At 42.1% G+C, this 18,936-nt stretch overlaps 1 protein-coding gene across 2 annotated transcripts in view; it reads left to right on the top strand.

The window, feature by feature from the left end:
- Window positions 1-18,936, top strand: part of LOC148018942 (neurochondrin family protein) — a 117,102-nt gene that overhangs the window by 59,608 nt on the left and 38,558 nt on the right. For both annotated transcript variants that reach the window (XM_087701428.1, XM_087701429.1), the window contains 8 exons: window positions 979-1,169; window positions 1,280-1,374; window positions 1,478-1,533; window positions 1,669-1,767; window positions 1,879-1,978; window positions 8,451-8,546; window positions 8,771-8,843; window positions 11,044-11,201. In XM_087701428.1, the coding sequence (XP_087557554.1) occupies window positions 979-1,169; window positions 1,280-1,374; window positions 1,478-1,533; window positions 1,669-1,767; window positions 1,879-1,978; window positions 8,451-8,546; window positions 8,771-8,843; window positions 11,044-11,201 (868 nt within the window). The remainder of the gene's footprint in view (window positions 1-978; window positions 1,170-1,279; window positions 1,375-1,477; window positions 1,534-1,668; window positions 1,768-1,878; window positions 1,979-8,450; window positions 8,547-8,770; window positions 8,844-11,043; window positions 11,202-18,936) is intronic.

Here is an 18,936-nt window from a genome sequence, read left to right as displayed (position 1 = left end):
GTCTTTGATGGTCCTTCACGGTATAACAAATACGATGGCTGTGACTCGGGGGGCCATAGCTTGGGTTAGATGTAGAGGCCTAACATGCAGATATTAGCACACTTTTAGGGGGGCCACTTCTTTCTTGTCATTGTGTAGTGTGTCCAAGGACATTGTACAGAGTTGGGAGTTGATTGCTAGTATTATCGCTTGGTGCAATTGGCGTGTGAGGTATAGCCACGCTATAGACCTCTAAGATGTCTCCATGGCAAGGATTCTTTTGAGGATCTAGACAGATTATTGATGGAGATGGGAGACGCTGCAGGGTGGTTTTGAGATGGTCAGAAAGAGAGAGACCTTTTTTAGGACTCGGGATTCTGACACCTGTCACCTAGCTTCACATATGGTCGGGCATTGTATTCCACTGGATTGGTTATTTACACAACTGTTGTATTTATGTACTCAGCTGCTTTTTATAGGGATCTTTATACTTTGTGTTTTACATGGGGATTTTTTTCCAAGGTGTTATTAGTAGACTTTTTTTCTCCAGAGAAGGAAATAGAGGTATACAAGGGGTTGAACTAGGGCTGCAAATTTATGAGTTGTCTGCGTGTGGGAACAAAAAACGATGCTGTAAAAGAATCTTTTTTTCAATTATCTTTTTATGCTGGCAAGAAGAGAAGTTCTAGATCCTCTCCTGGACAGTCTTTTACATGGCAGCCTGAACTTACAATCAATTCCAGCTGTCATGGGACATTGGGGTTGTTTAAGCATCTAACAGAGGAAATGTAGCACAAGTATTAGGTGCATCTATTGGGATGCCCAATCTTGAAAAGGTTGTTTGGATCTTATGCATTGGATAGAGATGTTTTCTGCTGTGAGGTTTTCACCTAGAACTATGCTTCTGATACATGAGATAGTTCTGAATCTAAAACTACATGTTTTGCTGTGCATTTGGGTGATGCTGCATGTAATCTCATTACTGTATTAATATGACAGGTTTTTCATTCTTCTGGTTGAAAACTTGCGGATTGAAACAGTGGTCCTTTTGAATGAAATTGCACGATTTCGGTTTAATCCAGAATATGCATCTCTGGTCAAATCAGAGGAATCAAGGAGGAGGCAGCATAATTTGGCTACTTGTTATGCCTTACTGGAAACTGTCATGGATGTGATTGTTGAAGAAACGGGTAGATAGGCCTTTCTTCTGATTTGTGCAGATTGTGTAAGAATGAATTTGATGAGAGGGACAGCTGCAAGAATCAAAGTTCAGTTTTCGCTCTTGCATTTTTGCATACAGATGAGACAAGACTATGTGACTTAACTCTGAAGCGAACGATTTCTGTCTTGAATGAGACCATGAGTACTGTGATTGATTTTTTACAGGAAGCAAAGGTAATTTTGACATAGCAGTCACTTGCTAACTTAAATAGCAAGGCTTTGCTTGCAGAGAAGCCCAATATAGCTTCACAAAGATGTGTACTTTTGGAATTGACAGAAGAAGAATTTGACAAAAGGAGATGAGTTTTTGGCATCGGCTCGGATGATTGGCAGGTGGGCAATCAAACAAAGTTGTTTCAAAATTATCATCTAGACCTGAGGTGCAATTTTGTTATCACTGATTACTTTCTTTGATGCAAATGTGTCTTGCATGACATAGTTCTGAATAAATTACTTCTGGTTTGGAAGATATTTGACGGACGCACCTCCCTCCCAGAAGAAACTCAGAGCTCAATTTCTGTCTTTGCTTCAGTATCTGTTTGGTATTACATCAGATTCTGTAGAAAGGTGTGAAATTGCAAGTACACCAAAATCTCTCTCTTTAGGTGCCCTCTATGAGTTAAGCTTTCTCCAAGCTTCCTTGCTTTTCTAACTGATTCATTTAAAAGTTTACTGCAGTTCTTCCATGGTTGTGCAGCTTCTTCTTCCTGCTCTTTGTCAAGTCACTTTGGAAAAAGAAGGATGCAAGGCTCTTGTATCATTTGGGGGCCATAAGAAGGTATTGTATGATTAGTTAGCACATCAAATTTTCTTTTTCTAAAATCCTTTGCCATTGAGTCTTGTAGCTGTATATCTTTGTTAAGTGTGTTAATTGATATGCAACTCACTGGGCTGGGTCTAGCCAAGAAACTTTAGGAGTTCTATCTGTCTGTCTTTAATATGGTGTATTTTGGACATACATCTCACTGATCTGGCATTGCCTCAAGTCTAAACTACAACAGTTCTACTAGAATATTGGCATTTTGGTCATCATAGTACAAAAGAAAAATATCAATTTCATCTGGCTTCTCCTTAAAATGAAGAAGCAGTCAGTCTTACTATTTGAAACAATGTAGTAAGGTTACCAGGAATATTCCATTTGGCCAGAGAGCACCCTGGAAAATGTCCAACTGAAGGTTTCCGACTGTTCCAAGTCTCAAAAGGTATGACATTGTTTAATGCCTTGGTGGGGCACCTATTCAAGTCATAGCAAGCACACATAACTGCTTCTATCTAAAAACTATGTGGCAAGCTCTTTGATTTAAGCATACATCTAGCCATCTCCAAGAGTGACCAACTTTTTCTCTCTGCAACCCCATTCTACTGTGTAGTATAAGCAATAGTGTACGGATGGACAATGCCTTTTTGCTTCAAAAAAGATTTCAGCATAGAACACATGTATTCATCCCCTCGATCCAAACAGAGAGTCTTAACCCTACAACCAGATTGATTTTCAGGAAGTGCTACAGAAGCCAAAAATGCATCATACACTTCTGACTTTTTCACCAAAGAGTAGACCCAGCAAAACAAGTAATCAATGAAGGTGATAGAATAGTAATAGCCACCCAATGACTTTGTCTGCATAGGGCTGTCAAAAGATGACGTACCAGTGAGACAATAGGGTTTGCGGGGAGAAACACGGAGTGAACTTGGCAAACATGGAGAAGAGAAGAGAAGAGAGAAGAAACTTTGATGAATGGAATGATGAAATCTGAATCATGGAGTGAATGTGATACAAGGGAACAAGGGTGCCGTAGCACAAGGAAGATGATGAAGACAGCCACGAATCACGAACCGCAATGTCCTCCTGAAGGGGTGTGAGGGCAGTGGAGAGAGAAGAGGTGACGGACTGAATGAATCAACCGTAGTGAATGAATGAGAGAGTGGCCTATAAATAGGCACATGTCAGTCTAGGATGGTGCCCCTTTTTGGGGCTGCAAACCCTAAACGCAAAACGCAAAAACGAAAACTGCGGGTGAAGGGTTTCTCAACACCCCCTCTCAGGCCCAAAAAGGGAAATAAGAGAAGAGTGAGGTGGAGATGCAATGCTACGTGCTGAAGAATGCTCATGCAGCAGGTGCCACTTGGACACTGTCTCTCGTGGGGAAATTGTTCACTTGCCTAAGCGTCCTAGTACAAAAATGATGAAAACATGCAATGCATAGGAAATGTCGGACTTTGTGTGGTGCCGAGAACCATAAGGATATGCCCATACTTGATCTCAGGAGGTGGCTCCATGCTGACCAAGTGACCAAGGCAAGAAGAGAAGAGGAGGAAGAAGATGTAAAGGATCCGTAAGAACCAAGATTTCCACCGAAAAGGGAACCTGCAGTAAAAAACAGTAGATAGAGTAAATTGGAGAACCCGAAACTCAACCTCGAGAGAGAAGCCACTAGCTCCGTGTGAGAGGCCCCTGCTAAAGTGGAAGAAGTAGATGCCCCCGCTGAAGTCGAAGAAATAGATGCCCCCTTTGAGGACAAAGAAATAACATCCCTCTCTGAATCCCCCTCTGAAGTAGATAGGGAATCCAAAAACTCATGGATCACGGACTTTGAAATGTTTGATGACGAAGGAAGTGCCGCCGGGGGCGTACGGAAGAAGGTATTTGGGGTGCCGAAGAGCTCCCAAAGGTAGCCTCTCGAACTTAAGTAGTCGAGGGTGGGGAAGGATGGGGATCAGAATGAGTAAAAGAGGTGGGCAACAGTCGCTGCCTCTCAGTGGAGCGGACTGGGTAGCCGAAGAAGAGGAAGGAGTCGAGCAGCCACTGTCTCTCGAAGGAGCGGACTGACGAGGAGACACTATCAAACAATCATTGTCTCTCGATGGAGCGGACTGCAGATCCGTAGGTCATGGAAGCCACTGTACCGGAAAATAAGTGGGAGAAGACTGCCCCTGACATTGCGACGATCTCCACGAGTTCGTAGCACCAATCGATCCTCCATGTGCTCAAAAGGACTTAGTGCGCATCGGATGCGTCTTATTGCCTTGAGCATAGTACTTTGATAGCCGATGCAGAACGATCTCGGTGGCCCAGAAAGAAGAGGTGGCACAAGGAGTGCCTGGTGGAAGACACATATTGCGAGGGGGTGGGGAGCAAGGGTCGAAGTCGGCAAGCATTGGTGGTGTGTCCGGTGATGCCACAGTAGGAGCACCCAGGAGTCTGGTCATCTATTGGTAAAGAAGCCATGGATACCAGTGTGCCTTGCTGAAGAAGGAAGAGGTCAGCCACCCTGAACCATGAACCGCAATGTCCGTCTCAAGGGGTGTGAGGGCAGTGTGAAGCACAAACCGCAATGTCCGCCTCGAGGGGTGGGAGGGCAATGGAAGGGCTAGATGTGAGCTGCCAGTGGGAGGAGGATGCAACCAATAGAAAAACGCAGGTGAGAAAAAGACTAAAAACACAGGCAGGACAACCCGCAGGAGAGAGAAAGACTAAAAACGCAAGAAAAAATAGTAGTAGGAGAGAGATAGTAAAAACGTAGGCAGTAGGACTGTGATGACGTGGAAAGTAGTACGGCAGAAGGTCTGCACAAGAACAGCAATTGCTTGGCTGGAGTCAGCTCCAAACTGCGCGAAAAAAGCTGGAAATCAGGCACTAACTGATGGAGACAGCAATGGACAGCTTCGGCTGTTGTGCTCCTCGAAGGGGGTGTGGGCAACAAGCTGAAACACCTTAAATCTGCAAAAACGAGATTTTGATGTAGCGGAAGAAGAGAAGTGGATGCCGAACCCGCCACCCATCTTTGCCCTCACTAGAGTGGAGGATCTTTGCCACTGTTTGAGCAGATCCAGCTCTGATAGCATGTCAAAAGATGACGTACCAGTGAGACAGTAGGGTTTGCGGGGAGGAACACGGAGTGAACTCAGCAAACATGGAGAAGAGAAGAGAAGAGAGAAGAAACTTTGATGAATGGAATGATGAAGATCTGAATCATGGAGTGAATGTGATACAAGGAAACAAGGGTGTTGTAGCACAAGGAAGATGATGAAGATAGCCACGAATCACGAACCACAATGTCCTCCTGAAGGGGTGTGAGGGTAGTGGAGAGGCTGGAGAGAAGAGGTGACGGACTGAATGAATTAGCCGTAGTGAATGAATGAGATAGTAGCCTATAAATAGGCACAGTCAGTCTAAGATGGCGCCCCTTTTGGGGGCTGCAAACCCTAAACGCAAAACGCAAAAACGCAAACTGCGGGTGAAGGGTTTCTCAACAAGGTCCACATACATCTGAGTGCACAATCTGCAATTTGGCAATTGCTCTAAAAACAATATCACGAGGAAATGAAAAACGATGCATTTTCTCCAAAGTGCATCTCTCGTATAAATGCTTAGGAGGTCTCTCCAAAAGAGGTAAACTATCAATCATCTATGTATGTTGCACAAGCATCAAGCTACCATAGTTTACATGCCCCATGCGAGCATGCCATAACTCTGTCGATGACATAGTAGGAGTGAGAGTAGACGCTAGATAAACGGACTGATCAACTGAAAAAGCATCCACCTCATATAACCCATGGCATAAAGTGCCAATCAAAACCAAAGTCATGTGCTCCTTATCTCTGACCATACATCTGTCATCATCAAAGGTGGCTTGCAAACCACACCTTGTCAAAGAGGAAATAGACAACAAGTGTTCCTTATCTCTGACCATACATCTGTCATCATCAAAGGTGGCTTGCAAACCACACCTTGTCAAAGAGGAAATAGACAACAAGTTATTCTTTTTGCTTGGCACAAATAGGGCATCTCGCAAGCGGAGAATAGAGCCATCAATGGCTGTCAACACAATCTCCCCAATGCCTCTAACAGGGTATGATGCATTGTTCGCACACTATACAGACTTGCCAATAGGGGTTGCAATAACGAACGAAAACAAATCCCTGTGGGATGTGATATGCCTAGAAGCACCAAAAACCACATGCTTGCATTCTTAGTAGAGCTAAATGCTCTATTATCCCAAGAAGAGTCTTAAATGCATGTGTAAAACCAATAGTCCCGGTCTACAACAAAAGACGTAGACTCAATAGCAGTAGAAGGTGCATCAGAAACATACATCCTTGACTCCTCCTTGGCTATGCGCTTTCTACATTCTGTGATGTCGTGTCTTGGCTTCTTGCAATAGTGGCACTTGTCCTTCTTGGCTATCGTGCCCCTCTGTTTCTTGCTACTCTACGAAGCACCTGATGCCCTAGAGCTCTGTGGAGCATTTTTAGCTTGGCTGCCCCTGCCCTTTTGCCTTGCCATAAAAGCGTGCTCAGAGGCTATAACATCCACACCACTGTTCTTTCTTGTCTGCTCTTTCCCTAAGAGCAAACTGACCAACTGAAGCAAAGTAAGTGGTTGTGGGGAAATTCTCATGTTGAGGTTCAAGGCCGTATGAAAGGCCAAATACGAGGGCGGCAATAAATTCAAGGTAGTAGATATCACTTGTATATCTAAGTAATACTCATCTACATTTATAAGCTACTCCTCCAAGTCCTGAATTTTATTTAGATGATCCTACATAAAATCACCCTCATCCATCTTTACAGTCTCAAGCTCTTTCTTCAAGAAAGAGACGTATCTTATTCTTTCCAGCAAACATATGCTCTAAGGTCAGCCATGTTTCTTGTGAAGAAGCTGCAGATAGAATGTGTGAAATGATGGACCACTGAACTACCAATGCAATCAGCAGCAAAGTGTGAGCATCCCGTGTGTCCCATGTCTTTTGTGTTGCTAATCTCTTGGGAAATGGCTAAGAAAGATGTTGCAAAAGCAGAGAGATCTTGCCCAAGCACAAGCCCCTTCCAATGAATGAGATCTGGATTAAATTTTTTTAAAAAATTTTCTTTTACCCTCATTTTCGCAGCTAGAGCTCAAGCTGGAGGGAGACGGGCCCGCGCACTGGACCGGGAGGGTGGCGTTCCAAGTAGCGGGTGTTGCTGCCACCACGTAGGGAACTGGCAACACGTGCTAGAGCAGATAGGAGTAGGGGCACTGGAGGTGGAAGCGCTGTAGGCAAAAGCGTTGCTTGCTTAGGTGGCGCGTAGGGAGCTCGCGGAATCTGGTGCAGGGACAAGGCGCCTTTATTGCTGGCTCTCAAGACTAGGCGGATGGCTCTCTAGGTGTCGAGTGCTGCTAGAAGCAGTGCAAAGAGTAGGTGCAGGGAGTAGACAACAAGAGATGTGAGGCCAAGCCAAGCGGGCATTGACAATTGTGCTCAGCTTGGGCAGCCACACAGGGTGAGTGTTGGAGGCGGACAAGGTTAGGCCAAGTGGTGTTGGGTGGCGCCTGGATCTTCGAGCTGACGTACAACTGAGAGGTGATGGCTCTGCTGGAGATGGTAGCCACGGACTTGGCTGAACTGAGAGCGAGCTTTGATACCAAATTTGAGATGTAAGAGGATGTATAGAGATTGAAGCTCATCTAAGAGTATAGTTGACAGTGAAGAGAGTGTGTGAGTGTTATAGCACAACACCCAATGCAATTAATCTCAAGAGTGTAAGATGCAAGTACAAAGTACAACCCTTAAACCTTAGGGTTGTAAGAGTGTGTTCACACCCAAAAGGTGCAAAACACGTAGCAGAGGCACATAAAATAAAAGGAAATAAATCTGGGGGAGAAAACCTCTCATAAGAAGAGTAAAAAGTGCCCCAATGTCGTACTGAGGATCACCAACACTCCTTTGTGAGTATAGGCATGAGTCAAACCCAACAGTTAGCAGCTAGCATGATTAGACTCTTGTTTGTGAGCAGCTAGCTTAGTGACTATTTTGTTCTTTGCTTCATGATGGCTGTCCAATACATGGCTTGTTTTGACCTTGTTCCATATTGACTTAGGTGTTTGTTAATAGAATTTCTTTCTTCCTGGAAAATCAAAAAAGGGTTGTAATGGTGTACACAATTTACATGTGTTCCTGGTCTTTAATGTTCTTGGACAGCAAATTGTTATGTGCTGGCTGTTAGACATAGTGCCCTCCATTTTTGAACACCTATAATATGTTATGATGATGTGTGCACCTGAGTATACACTTAATAATATCTTGTATTTCAAAAGGAGGCATACATGGAATATTGAGTTTTGAGATTACAGCAATGAGTAATTACGATCTTTCAAACAAAGTGTTGAATTAAGTCTTATTATGGAATATGTAGCTTTATTCAGTGACAATCCATGGTGGTGGGGATGGGGGTTACTGTTATGCCACATTTTTTTGTTCGCCTTTATACAGATCATAGATTTCCTGGTGGTGTCAATTCAAGAAAATCAAGGTCCGTCCCCCATGATACTTAAAGCATTTGACATCATTTTGAACTTACTACAAAAGGCAAGTTTTTATGAGCTTCTTATTCAACTGTACATATTCTATCTTGAACTTTGCATCTAATTCAATAGTGTTGCTAGAGTGAATACCCTGATGTTTGAATGAAAAAAGAATTTTTAAGCTTTAAAACTATCTAGGCTGCTTTTGGCTTCTTGAAGGCTAGGTCATGAATAAATGGCATATGAAAGTCTTCTGAAGGTTGTACTGTGTTGTACTTAACAATGCAGGAAAACAGGCTTGAGAACGTTGACACACCTTCAGATTTCATTCACCTGATATCAGTTCTTCCTGATTGGGCTGGTAATGTTATGATCTCAATATCTCTAATTTCTTCTGCAAAAGGAAGCTCTTGTTAGTTCAAAAATGTTAAGGGCTACAAAAGCAGCCCACAAGCCTCCAGATTGGTTTTTAATACAGCCTATGTATTAGACATCCTCCCACAAGATCATAACATGGGAGTATGTTTATTTGTTTTAAGGCAAAGGTGTTTACTAACAGAATCTCTTTGCTTCGGAAAGAGGAGCTACCCTCTGCAAGCACATAATACATTAGTAAAAATTTAAACACTGCAGGCACATCTAAGAAAATTTATCCAGATCTATCTGGAAATTAGGAGCTCTGTTTGTATCATATATGTGAACTCATAAAAGTGCATTGCAGTTAGCATTTATCATCTATCCAATCTTTGCCAGCATTGATTGATTTCACAGTGAAATGAATAGCTTTAGCCTTTTCTGCAGAAGGACCCTTTTACTAGTTTAAAAAGCTGAAGGGCTAGAAAAGCTTACTGCAGGCCCCCAGGCTGGTTTGGGATACAGCCCAAGTATTAGACAGCCTGCAAGCTCATAACTTGAAAATAGGTTTGCTTGTTTTTAGGCAGAGATATGTATTAATAGAATCCCTTTTCTTGGAAAAATGGGTACAAAAGCTCCCCTTTGCACATACATAATACAGTAGGTGTGAAGTTTAAAACCAAACTTTTTTAAAATTAGGACTTCTATTTGTTATTGTATATGTGAATGCAGAATTGATTGATTAACATTATGAAATGTCTCACTTTACTTCTGCTGCATTAGACATAGATCTATCTGCTTAATTTGCTTGATATATCAGCTATCATGGCTGATGTTTATGATGCATGAGGAATCTAAATTCATAGATTTCAGCTCACAGCTATATAGTAAGTACCTGCCATTTTCTCTTCATGGCTGTTAATTGTGCATAGCCGATGCAGTGACCCTTGGAAAATTGCCAGTGCCTGCACAGAGTATATAATAGTCAGCAGAATGCTCCCATCCTGTCCAGTCAATCCACACTTCTTATGCTCCTTGAAAGACCGGGAGCACAGTTAGCTGCATATGAAATACATAATGCAAAATAATTTCTCTGTATCTTGTACATCATATGCCATTTATTTGCAGTGGTGCATACATGGCAATTGATAAATTTATATGCCCTGGATTGGCTGCCAAATTCATTTTTGAGAAGCATCCTTGTTATTATCACTTTTTATATGATCACCGTTTTGCTCATCATTGGCCATAAATAGGGCCATTTGTCTTAAAGAAGATCCGATGCATTGCTTATAATTTTGTTAGATGCACTGTACCATTTTTTTTGGCATCTACCAGGAGAAGCATTGATCAAATCTTTTTGACCCTTGCTATAAACCTTGGGTTGCTTGTGAAGGGTTACATTTTATGACATTTCATAGTTGGTGTTATAACACTGATGCAGCAGGTAGACATCTCCAATCACAGAACCTCAATATAATTTATTCACATTGTTTCACTCTTTTTTTTGGCACTCAACATAACACCTCTTGCATTCCTCTTGAAACTTTATATAAATTTTTCATATTGTTTCACCAAAAACGAAAAGTAGTCAAGTTGTAAATTAGTGATACACGCATTCCATCTCATGACAAGGATCCTTGAGATCTTTGGGCTTTTAAGTCTGTCTTTGAAGTCCTCTGCTTAGCAAGGGCAGAAAAGTTAATTGGCATAAATCTTAGATTTTGTGTCAATTCCCTGTGTTTTGGTTGGTCCCCAGCTGGTGACTTTCAGTGGGTTCCTAGGTTCATACTGACATGTCTGTAGAGTACATATGGATCTTCTGTGCACACACTAACCCCAGATTGTTGTACTGGAGTTCAGTGTATACTTCCTTGGGCATTTTGGTGTCAATCAATAACCAGCTCTTGGAGCCCCCTAAGTGTTTTATAGATTTCTCTTATGGATATTTTCCCTTCATGTTTATACTAGCTCAAGCATCTAGTCCCTAACTTCTCTGTGTGGGAGTCAATGGGCTCCCAGCTCAGTGGCATAAGTAGAATTATTCACCTCTTTTCCCAAAATAGAGTAGTTGTCTGCTAGGGTCAGGCATTTCTCTCATCAGTAGTACTTGTTCTTGATTTACAACATGTAATGCTTATCATTCCCTTAGTCCTTTTAACTTCCCTGCAGGTGTTAATTAATCAATGTTCTCTTTTTATTTGCAGTTAAGACACAACAAGTTTTGGAGATGTCCCTAGCAGCTTGCATATGTGTGATGGTGTTGGACTTGAGTAACGAAGCTAGTGTGTTACAAATGACATCCACAAAAGCTCTTTCCAGTGTCTATGGACTACTTATCAGAGTTCTAGGAGAAGTTGAAAAGGTAAGATGTATGAACCTTTGTTCTATTATATTCACAGATTCACATACTGATTAAGACAGTTGAAGGAGATAGCAAGTAAAATAGTATTTTGGACCAGATCCTTCTGTCAGTATGGTCCATACTGTTGCAAAACACAGACCCCGTTATAGGGATTCTTGTATAGAGCGAAAGATGATGGAAGCATGTACTTCACTAATGATTTTAAGAGGGCAGTGTATGTTTTGGCCTGTATGCATGTTTGGGGACGATGGATATGGCACTGTAAGCTCATTTCATAATTTGTAGGTTTCCTGCTAGCATCTGAATGTTTGTCAGAACATGCTTTTAACCAGAAGTTGGCATGCCAACTCTCTGCTTTTGATGAATTATCGCATGGCTAGCTTTTCCCTTATAGATTGGCCAATACGCACCTACAAGTATTTTCAGACACATTTGAGAATATGAGAAATCGTGGCCTTGAAATAGAGTTAATACAGGGGAAGATTTGCTTGCATTACAGGTTCCTGGTTTTGAAGGATCCCACAGAAACAAATGTGAGCACCTTGCTTTTCTGAGAATGTGCAGATGATCAGAAGCATGAAAGAGAAAGCATGAACATTGCTACAAAGAAAGAACACATGAACACAAGAAACTGAGAATGAATTGTTAGCAAGATTGTCAGCTCATGTGTGAGTCTGTGCATACCTGATGGGCTGGGCGCATCTGTATGTTTTTGGGCATTTTATAGTGGTCATTTCATGTGGCTTTTGGCATTTTATGCCAGTCGACCAGCATTAAATGCTGGCTGACCAGCTGCTGGTTATGGCTTATTATGGGCCGATTTATTGGGCTCCCCCTCCTCCTCCACACATATGGTCATCATCATTCTTCACCCCCCATTGGAGAGACGAGCCAATGTGAGTGCTTACGTAGCTAGTGACTCACTGTTGTACGCAACTGTCTTGTGTTTGGTATATGGATTCCATTTCTTGAGTGCATCTTTGAGTTCTCTTCTTTTGCAGTGTTCTTTTGTTTTCTTTCTCTTTTGTCTTGTGTTCAACAGTTTATTTCAGCACTTGTCTGTGCTTTCATTGCCACACCACTTCTAACATGGTATCAAACCACAGGATCTAGGTTCTTGCTGCTGGTTTTTCTGCTGATTACAGGTCTTTCCTCCCTTTGCTGATTAGGCGACCTGTTGCTGCTCATTTTCAGCTTGTTAGAGGTCAACTGTTGTGTGCATTTTCAGCCTAGGCCCCTGTGTTTTCAGCCTGCGCCAGTATTACAGCCTGCAATCGTCAGTTCACCGCATTAATTGCTCCATCAACATGCATTTTTTGATTTTTTGCCCCCCTAACTCTAGCCAGGCAGTGGTTCCTCTAGGCTGCTTTTGCTGTTTCTGACAATTTTTGACTGGGTTTTCCTCATTTTACAACACTTGTCCTTTGTTTCTAATCAGATGTTTTGGTTACGTTGAATGTGAACTCTCATTTTGTCAAGTCTTTGTTGTTGGTTTGGATGTATTCTCTCTCTAAATACCTTTTATTCTCTATCTTCTCTTCTTATTGTCTCCATATGGCTCCTTTGTGCACTTCTACAAATGATAAGCTACATGGACTTGACTATCTTATATGGAGTGCTATGATGAAAGTTTGGTTTGTGCAGAAGCAAATCTGGTACATTGTTTGTGAAGATATTCATTATTCTCAAAGTCCTTTTCCACTTGTCGAAGATATGATGAGGACAACCATGAGGGAACTGTGTTCACATGGGATTCAGATGATGTCGTGCCCATTCTGCTCTTCTTTGATGTATTTTAAAAGAGGTTTGACTAGTGGTTACCTCTTGCAAGACATCTTTTGAAGTATGGCCAAAGCTTCAGATGTTGTACGAGGCATCTTCCACCATGCGTGCAGCAATGACCCTTCGAAGAACATTCAGTCATTTTTACTCCATGTTGCACAAACTAGCTTTTCGACATATGCAGTTTGCCCTTCTAGAGGCACATCTTGTGGCAACGGTACTCTACAAGCTCCCTCAAGAGTTCGATGGAGAGGCAAATGCTTGTGGGCGTAGACATCAACTACACCTAGTTCTATGAGCTTCACGCACATGTCCTAAATGCTACTTAGGCATAAAGCATCTTTGCATTTAAAGGGGAGGCTTCCGTCTCATTATGGAGATTCTAGTGAAGCCTTTACCACCTTTGAGAGGGGTGATAGGGAGACGAAATCAAAGGCCCAATATTATCATTGTGGCAAGAAGGGCCGTTTCCAAAAGGATTGCAAGGAGTTAGTAGCCTCACAAAAGAAAAAAGAGAAGAAGAAGAAGCGAGATGCAAACTTCTCTAATGAGTCATCCTTTTCCTCTGACTCTGACGTCAATCTTCCGACACAGGAGAACTCGAAGGCGTGGAAGGAATTTGCTTGTTTGGATCAAGGGAAGGGCTTGATTGCCCCTTTCTTTATTGCCTTCTAGTACAAGTGATAGTGTCATTCCTTGTGACTCTTCAGTGCTAGAGAGGGAGTGTGAGAGGATCGTGAGATGGAGCAGCCAAGCCTCATCTATATATGCATACAGGTTCTAGAGAGGGACATCCTTGATACATCAACCGGAGTTTGGCAAGTTTAAAACTTGGAGTTAGGATTGACATCTAGGCTCATGATGGGCTGCTATTTGGCAAAGAGTAGGGTTGGCTCATAGTCTTGTGCTCACATGAGGGGACACTTTGGTGGTCTAGCCAAAGACAGCGGGGAATCCATGGTCACATATGTTCAAAGGCATTTTTGGTAGGATGGTCTTGTATGCTACTACAAGACATTGATGATGGACACAGAGACATGCTTTGATTCTTCTCTATTTTCAGGAGTTAGTACAATCGACATCAACATAAGGTTCTCTCCGAGGTACATTGGTGGTGCCTTGATCACCCACTACTTGGGTATCCATGTTTCTACTCTGGTGATTCTATGTTGTATGGACTATGATGAGTCATTATCATTGTATCATTGTACAATATCAAATCACCCATGATTTAAGAGAGGGTGTTAGCAAGATTCCCAATTTATGTGTGAGTCCATACATGCATGATGGGCTGGGCACATTTGTATGTTTTCAAGGCATTGTTGTATTGTCAGGGATTTCGGATGCCTAGCCATCCAGTGCCTGACCATTTAGCATAAAAAATGTATGGGCACCACCTCAAGGGAGTCTAGGTACCACCCTAGACAGTGGATTGGCTCATTTATCTATTAATAGGAATTTGTCGAGCCACTTTGTACATCCTACCACCCTCTTTCTTTAGTTGTTGTGCAGAAATGCCAAAACATTTCAAAATTGAAACACATTTTGGGGTCGCCTTTTTTTTGGGAGGTTTTTAGAAAATGATTTTTTTTTTTGAGGTTACAAGGGGAGGAGAGCCTTGAACTTTACCAACCTATGTTTCCCTTTTTGGCCAATAGGGAATGTATTTTAGTTTCAGCTTTCATTTATAGCCTTCAATTTCTACCTTTATTGCATGCATGTCACGTATAAGATTTGCATGACTATAAAAGTTGCACTAACTCTCTACTCCTGCAGCGTGCTAGCAACTAGTAGCCACAAAATAGTAAGTGTAATGGGTATGCTTGGCAAAATAAGAATCTACTTATGTAAAGTCTATAGCAGTACCTTGTACAATATACTACTACACACGCACACACATCTTTACATTTATATGTATATCAACATGTATATTTATATTTATGTTTTTATTTTTCAGGTTTTTGTTTCCCTGTTTTACAGCTTGCCATCTCAGACCAAGGCTGAAACTCCTTTTCGTTTACTTTGAAACATGTTTATGTTTTTCCATTTCCGAAACTTCTGGCAACTATGCCTGCTACCACCCTACTGCTGCCTAGGTGTAAACGCCCTGAACAACGTAGTATGCTTAACAATTATGATATTCGCTTGTTTTCGAGATTTAATATAAAAGAGAATGAACACTTAAAGCTGAAAATGAAAATTACTCACAAAATTACAGCCATGAAAATGTAAAAGTAATGGAGACAAGATTGAGGGCTGAAGATGGGCAAAACCCTCGAAGGAATGTATTTCTGCTCAACCCAAGTCCCTTAGGGAAGAGCTCAGTTACAATCAACCTGAGAGTGAGGAGAAGTAATTCTCACTCTCACAAGATCATGCAAAGATGTACAAACACACATGCATTATCTATTATGCAATGATAAGAACCGATTTCTTTATAGTATGAGAGAAGAAAAAGGGGAAATCAGCCTTTCTCCATCGTTGATCAGGAGTACATGGATAGGGCTTGCTTCTTGTTGCTAAAATGGAAGAAAGAGCTCGAGAAGGAGGTGCTGTAATGAATTTACAGGCTTGCTGTCCTGTAAAACAGCAGTGATAGAAGAGGGAATATGGAGGAATTTGATAATGGAGAAGTGGGGGATGATGATGGGGATGGATGGGGCCAGTTTCTGGCTATTTGTGGGTGCTGTACATGAGTTTACAGCAAAGAAAAATGATGCTGAATGAAGAAAAACGAGCTTTTATTTATAGGAGGGGGAAGAGCTAGTACAAAAGGGGAAAGTGGAGTAGCACAAGACAAGTGTCTAGCCACATGTCATGAGATGTGACAAGTGGTGGGACACTTGGAAACTTGTGTGACAAGTGTCTTGACACTTGTCTCTTCTCTATGGCCTTCCTTTTTGGGTTGAATACTGTCAAGAATAGAAATTTAGTAAGCACAGTCAGAGTACAGAATTTACTATTTTTAGAATGACATCCCTATTTTTTAGGACTAGCATTTTTAGGCTAATTCGAGGCTCTTAAAATTTAGGGACCCCCCAATATGGGTGTCATATGAAAGCTTTTTCCATGTACATCGCAAAAACGGTATCAGAATCTTCATGTGACTTTCCTATGCAAAGAAATGTGCAGTTCAAGCTTTCAGCCCACACATGCACATTGTACAAGCATTTCATGATCATGCCATCTTGTTGATTGTAACTGTTTGTTCTGGCGGATCTAGCCCACACTTCAAGGCATCAATCCTTTCTGTGTGCGAGTCTAACCCTGATATGCGTGAGTTTTGGTCACAGGCGCCCAATCGGGCCATATAGGTGGAAGTGTGAACTATCTTTTCTCTAACCCACCGCGTGGGTCCACCATAACCTGTGACCACTCATCAGTGGCCAACTCCAATGCACTTTTCTTTATATCTAATTAGTGCAAAGGAAACAAATTTTTAATAAATCATTATATAGACAAATTAGTGAAAAAGGATACAAATTTTGTTTCTATAGAGTTGTGACACTAGGTGCCACCCTACTGCTATGACCTTGTCCAGCTCAGGTGACCTGTTTTCAGCCATCTGTCCGGCATTTAAATGGTATGATCCAGATAGTGTGCTGGCAGGGTTTCCATCAGGTCTTGCTGCTTCCTGCTTCCCGGAGTTCCCAGCCAGCTGCATTTTCTCCTCCAGAAGTTGGGTTTGTTGCTGTTCAGTCTTTGAGGACTGCAAAATTTTTTCCTCTCTAGCTATGCTGGCATTCTCCGATATCTGAGGTTTAGTGGTCGTGCTGCTTCAAGATTATCCGGAGGTTGTCTTGATAAACTTACCTCCACTCAGCCTGCTCCTAGAGAGAGAATGATTTTGGGTTTCCTCTGCTCTTTGAACGTATAGTATTTCGTTTAGTTGATCGAGTTATTTCTTCATTCTACAATTTTCTGGTTTTGTGTTTTGTGAGTCTCTCTTTGAGCTATTTTAGTCGAGTTTGTATATGTTTTGTATTTTCTTTGCAAGACCTAAGGTGCTCTCCTCACATGGTCCTAGAGCACTCGTGAGACTAGGGGTTGCATGAGCTAACTTCACTAACTTGTGATGTTTCAGTTTGTTACTCTTAAAACACTCCTAAAAGCCCTCTCTTATGAGTCCATCAGTTCAGGCTTTGAGGGATTTCCATTCATCTTCAAGTCGAAGAAAATCTGGGATCTGATTCCGTGGGAGAAGGGATCATCGTGGACAAAGAGGGACATCCTATAGCCACTCCAATCATTGTGGACCAAGATGGGAGGCACGCCGCTCTGCTTCTTCACATACTCACACTAGTCTTTCCATCCCTCCCTCCCATCTTGTTAAGTTGGAATAGCCTACCTATATTATTAGTCACACATGCACAGGGATTTCAGTTTGGTTCAAATTTGCCCCGGCGGTGTCCTCAACTCTACCTCTATTGGTCACCTGGCTTACTTGGCAATGACTTGGAGCCAGGTTTCTGGTGCTTCATCAAGCAGATCCATAGCCCTTGTGAATGTGACTTATGGTCTACTACTAGGTGTTTGAATTTCAAGATTCCCATGGGAAGAAACTGCTAGCATTTGCACTAAGGAAACATAGGTTGTACGACCACGATAGAAATGCAAAGACATAGATAGTGAAGTTCAAAATTCAAACCCTAAACACAAAACACAAAATGCAAAACTCAAAAGCGCTAACACAAACAAAGAGAGAAGAACTCTGAAGTAAATGAATCAATGCAGTAAATGTAATGAAAGAGTGTACAGAATGCTCAAGGGCAGAGCAACAAGTGTCCAAGTGACATCTACCAAAGACAGATCTCAGAGTGTGTCAGTGGGTGTAGAAGGCCAAAACGCACATCATTGAAAGTAGTAGGATGTTTAGCGACATCAGTGGAGATGCACGAGGATGCTGGTGATGGCTGAAACTACCAAACATAGCAGAAGAGATATTGATTGGGATTGGCGATGGCTGTCAAACACAACAGTTGAAGAAGCGCCAGCCAATAAGCGATAGCTGGAAGGGTAGTCGCCAAGTGTTGGAGTAGCAGGCAGAGTGGTAGCAACAGTCACAAAGGCTAGACAACCATGTGGTGAAAGGTTGATGCCAAAGATATTCACGTGAACATGAAAATTTTGCATAGAAGGGATGAAGGCTGAATGATGGCAGCTTGTCTATTTATAGATGTGGATGGACCCTCCCAAATTAGGGTTTCACAAAAACTCTCTTGAATCGCACATCGATTTTGCATTTTTCATTAAAAAATCATGTTTTGGGTTGTTTAAGAGGCTAACAAGCATGGAATTCATTTCTTAGCTCAACACCCCTTCTCATGCCCAAAAGAGGGCTAGAAAGGAAGACCAACCTAAGTTTACCCAAGATGTCCCACCCCAAAGGAGCGAGGGCATCGGACAAAGGGTGCATGGTGGCTAACTAGTGGCCTATCAAGACTATAGAGACGATGGATACCTTACCAAGGGAGTCCAAGCAGTCACCCCAGAGAGGACAAGGCATTGGACAAAGGATGCTCGTCGGCTGCCCACTAGTGGCCTACCAAGTCTTGCAAGGGTAGATGAAACCATAATGAACTGTGTGGTTTTTGTTTTGTTTTTTTTTAAAATAAATAAATATAAAGGTGTTTGGAGAGATGGTTGGTGCTCAATTAAGCAACGGTATGATACAAGAGAATAAGATGGGATGGTTAGGTCCAACCCATCACAAAATAGATAAGCTATCCATCTGCTTAAGGGTGTCAATGACGAGGGAAGGGGTGATGGAGCAGTGGTGTGGTGTAAGAAGCTTTGGTGGAGATAGGTCTAGATCCCTTGAGGGATACTCTACACAGTGAGATGCAAAGTATGGTACATGCTAAGAATGATTGTGCAACAAGTGCCACTTGGTCAGTGTTCGTCGTGGGGACATCGTTCACTTGTCCAAGTGCCCTTTACAAAGATGATTAAA

Source organism: Lygodium microphyllum, chromosome 20 (assembly GCF_053477565.2).
Source record: "Lygodium microphyllum isolate KBCC chromosome 20, Lygodium_microphyllum_v1.1.10, whole genome shotgun sequence".
Taxonomy (NCBI): Eukaryota; Viridiplantae; Streptophyta; class Polypodiopsida; order Schizaeales; family Lygodiaceae; genus Lygodium; species Lygodium microphyllum.
This window is presented reverse-complemented; position numbering and strand designations above follow the sequence as displayed.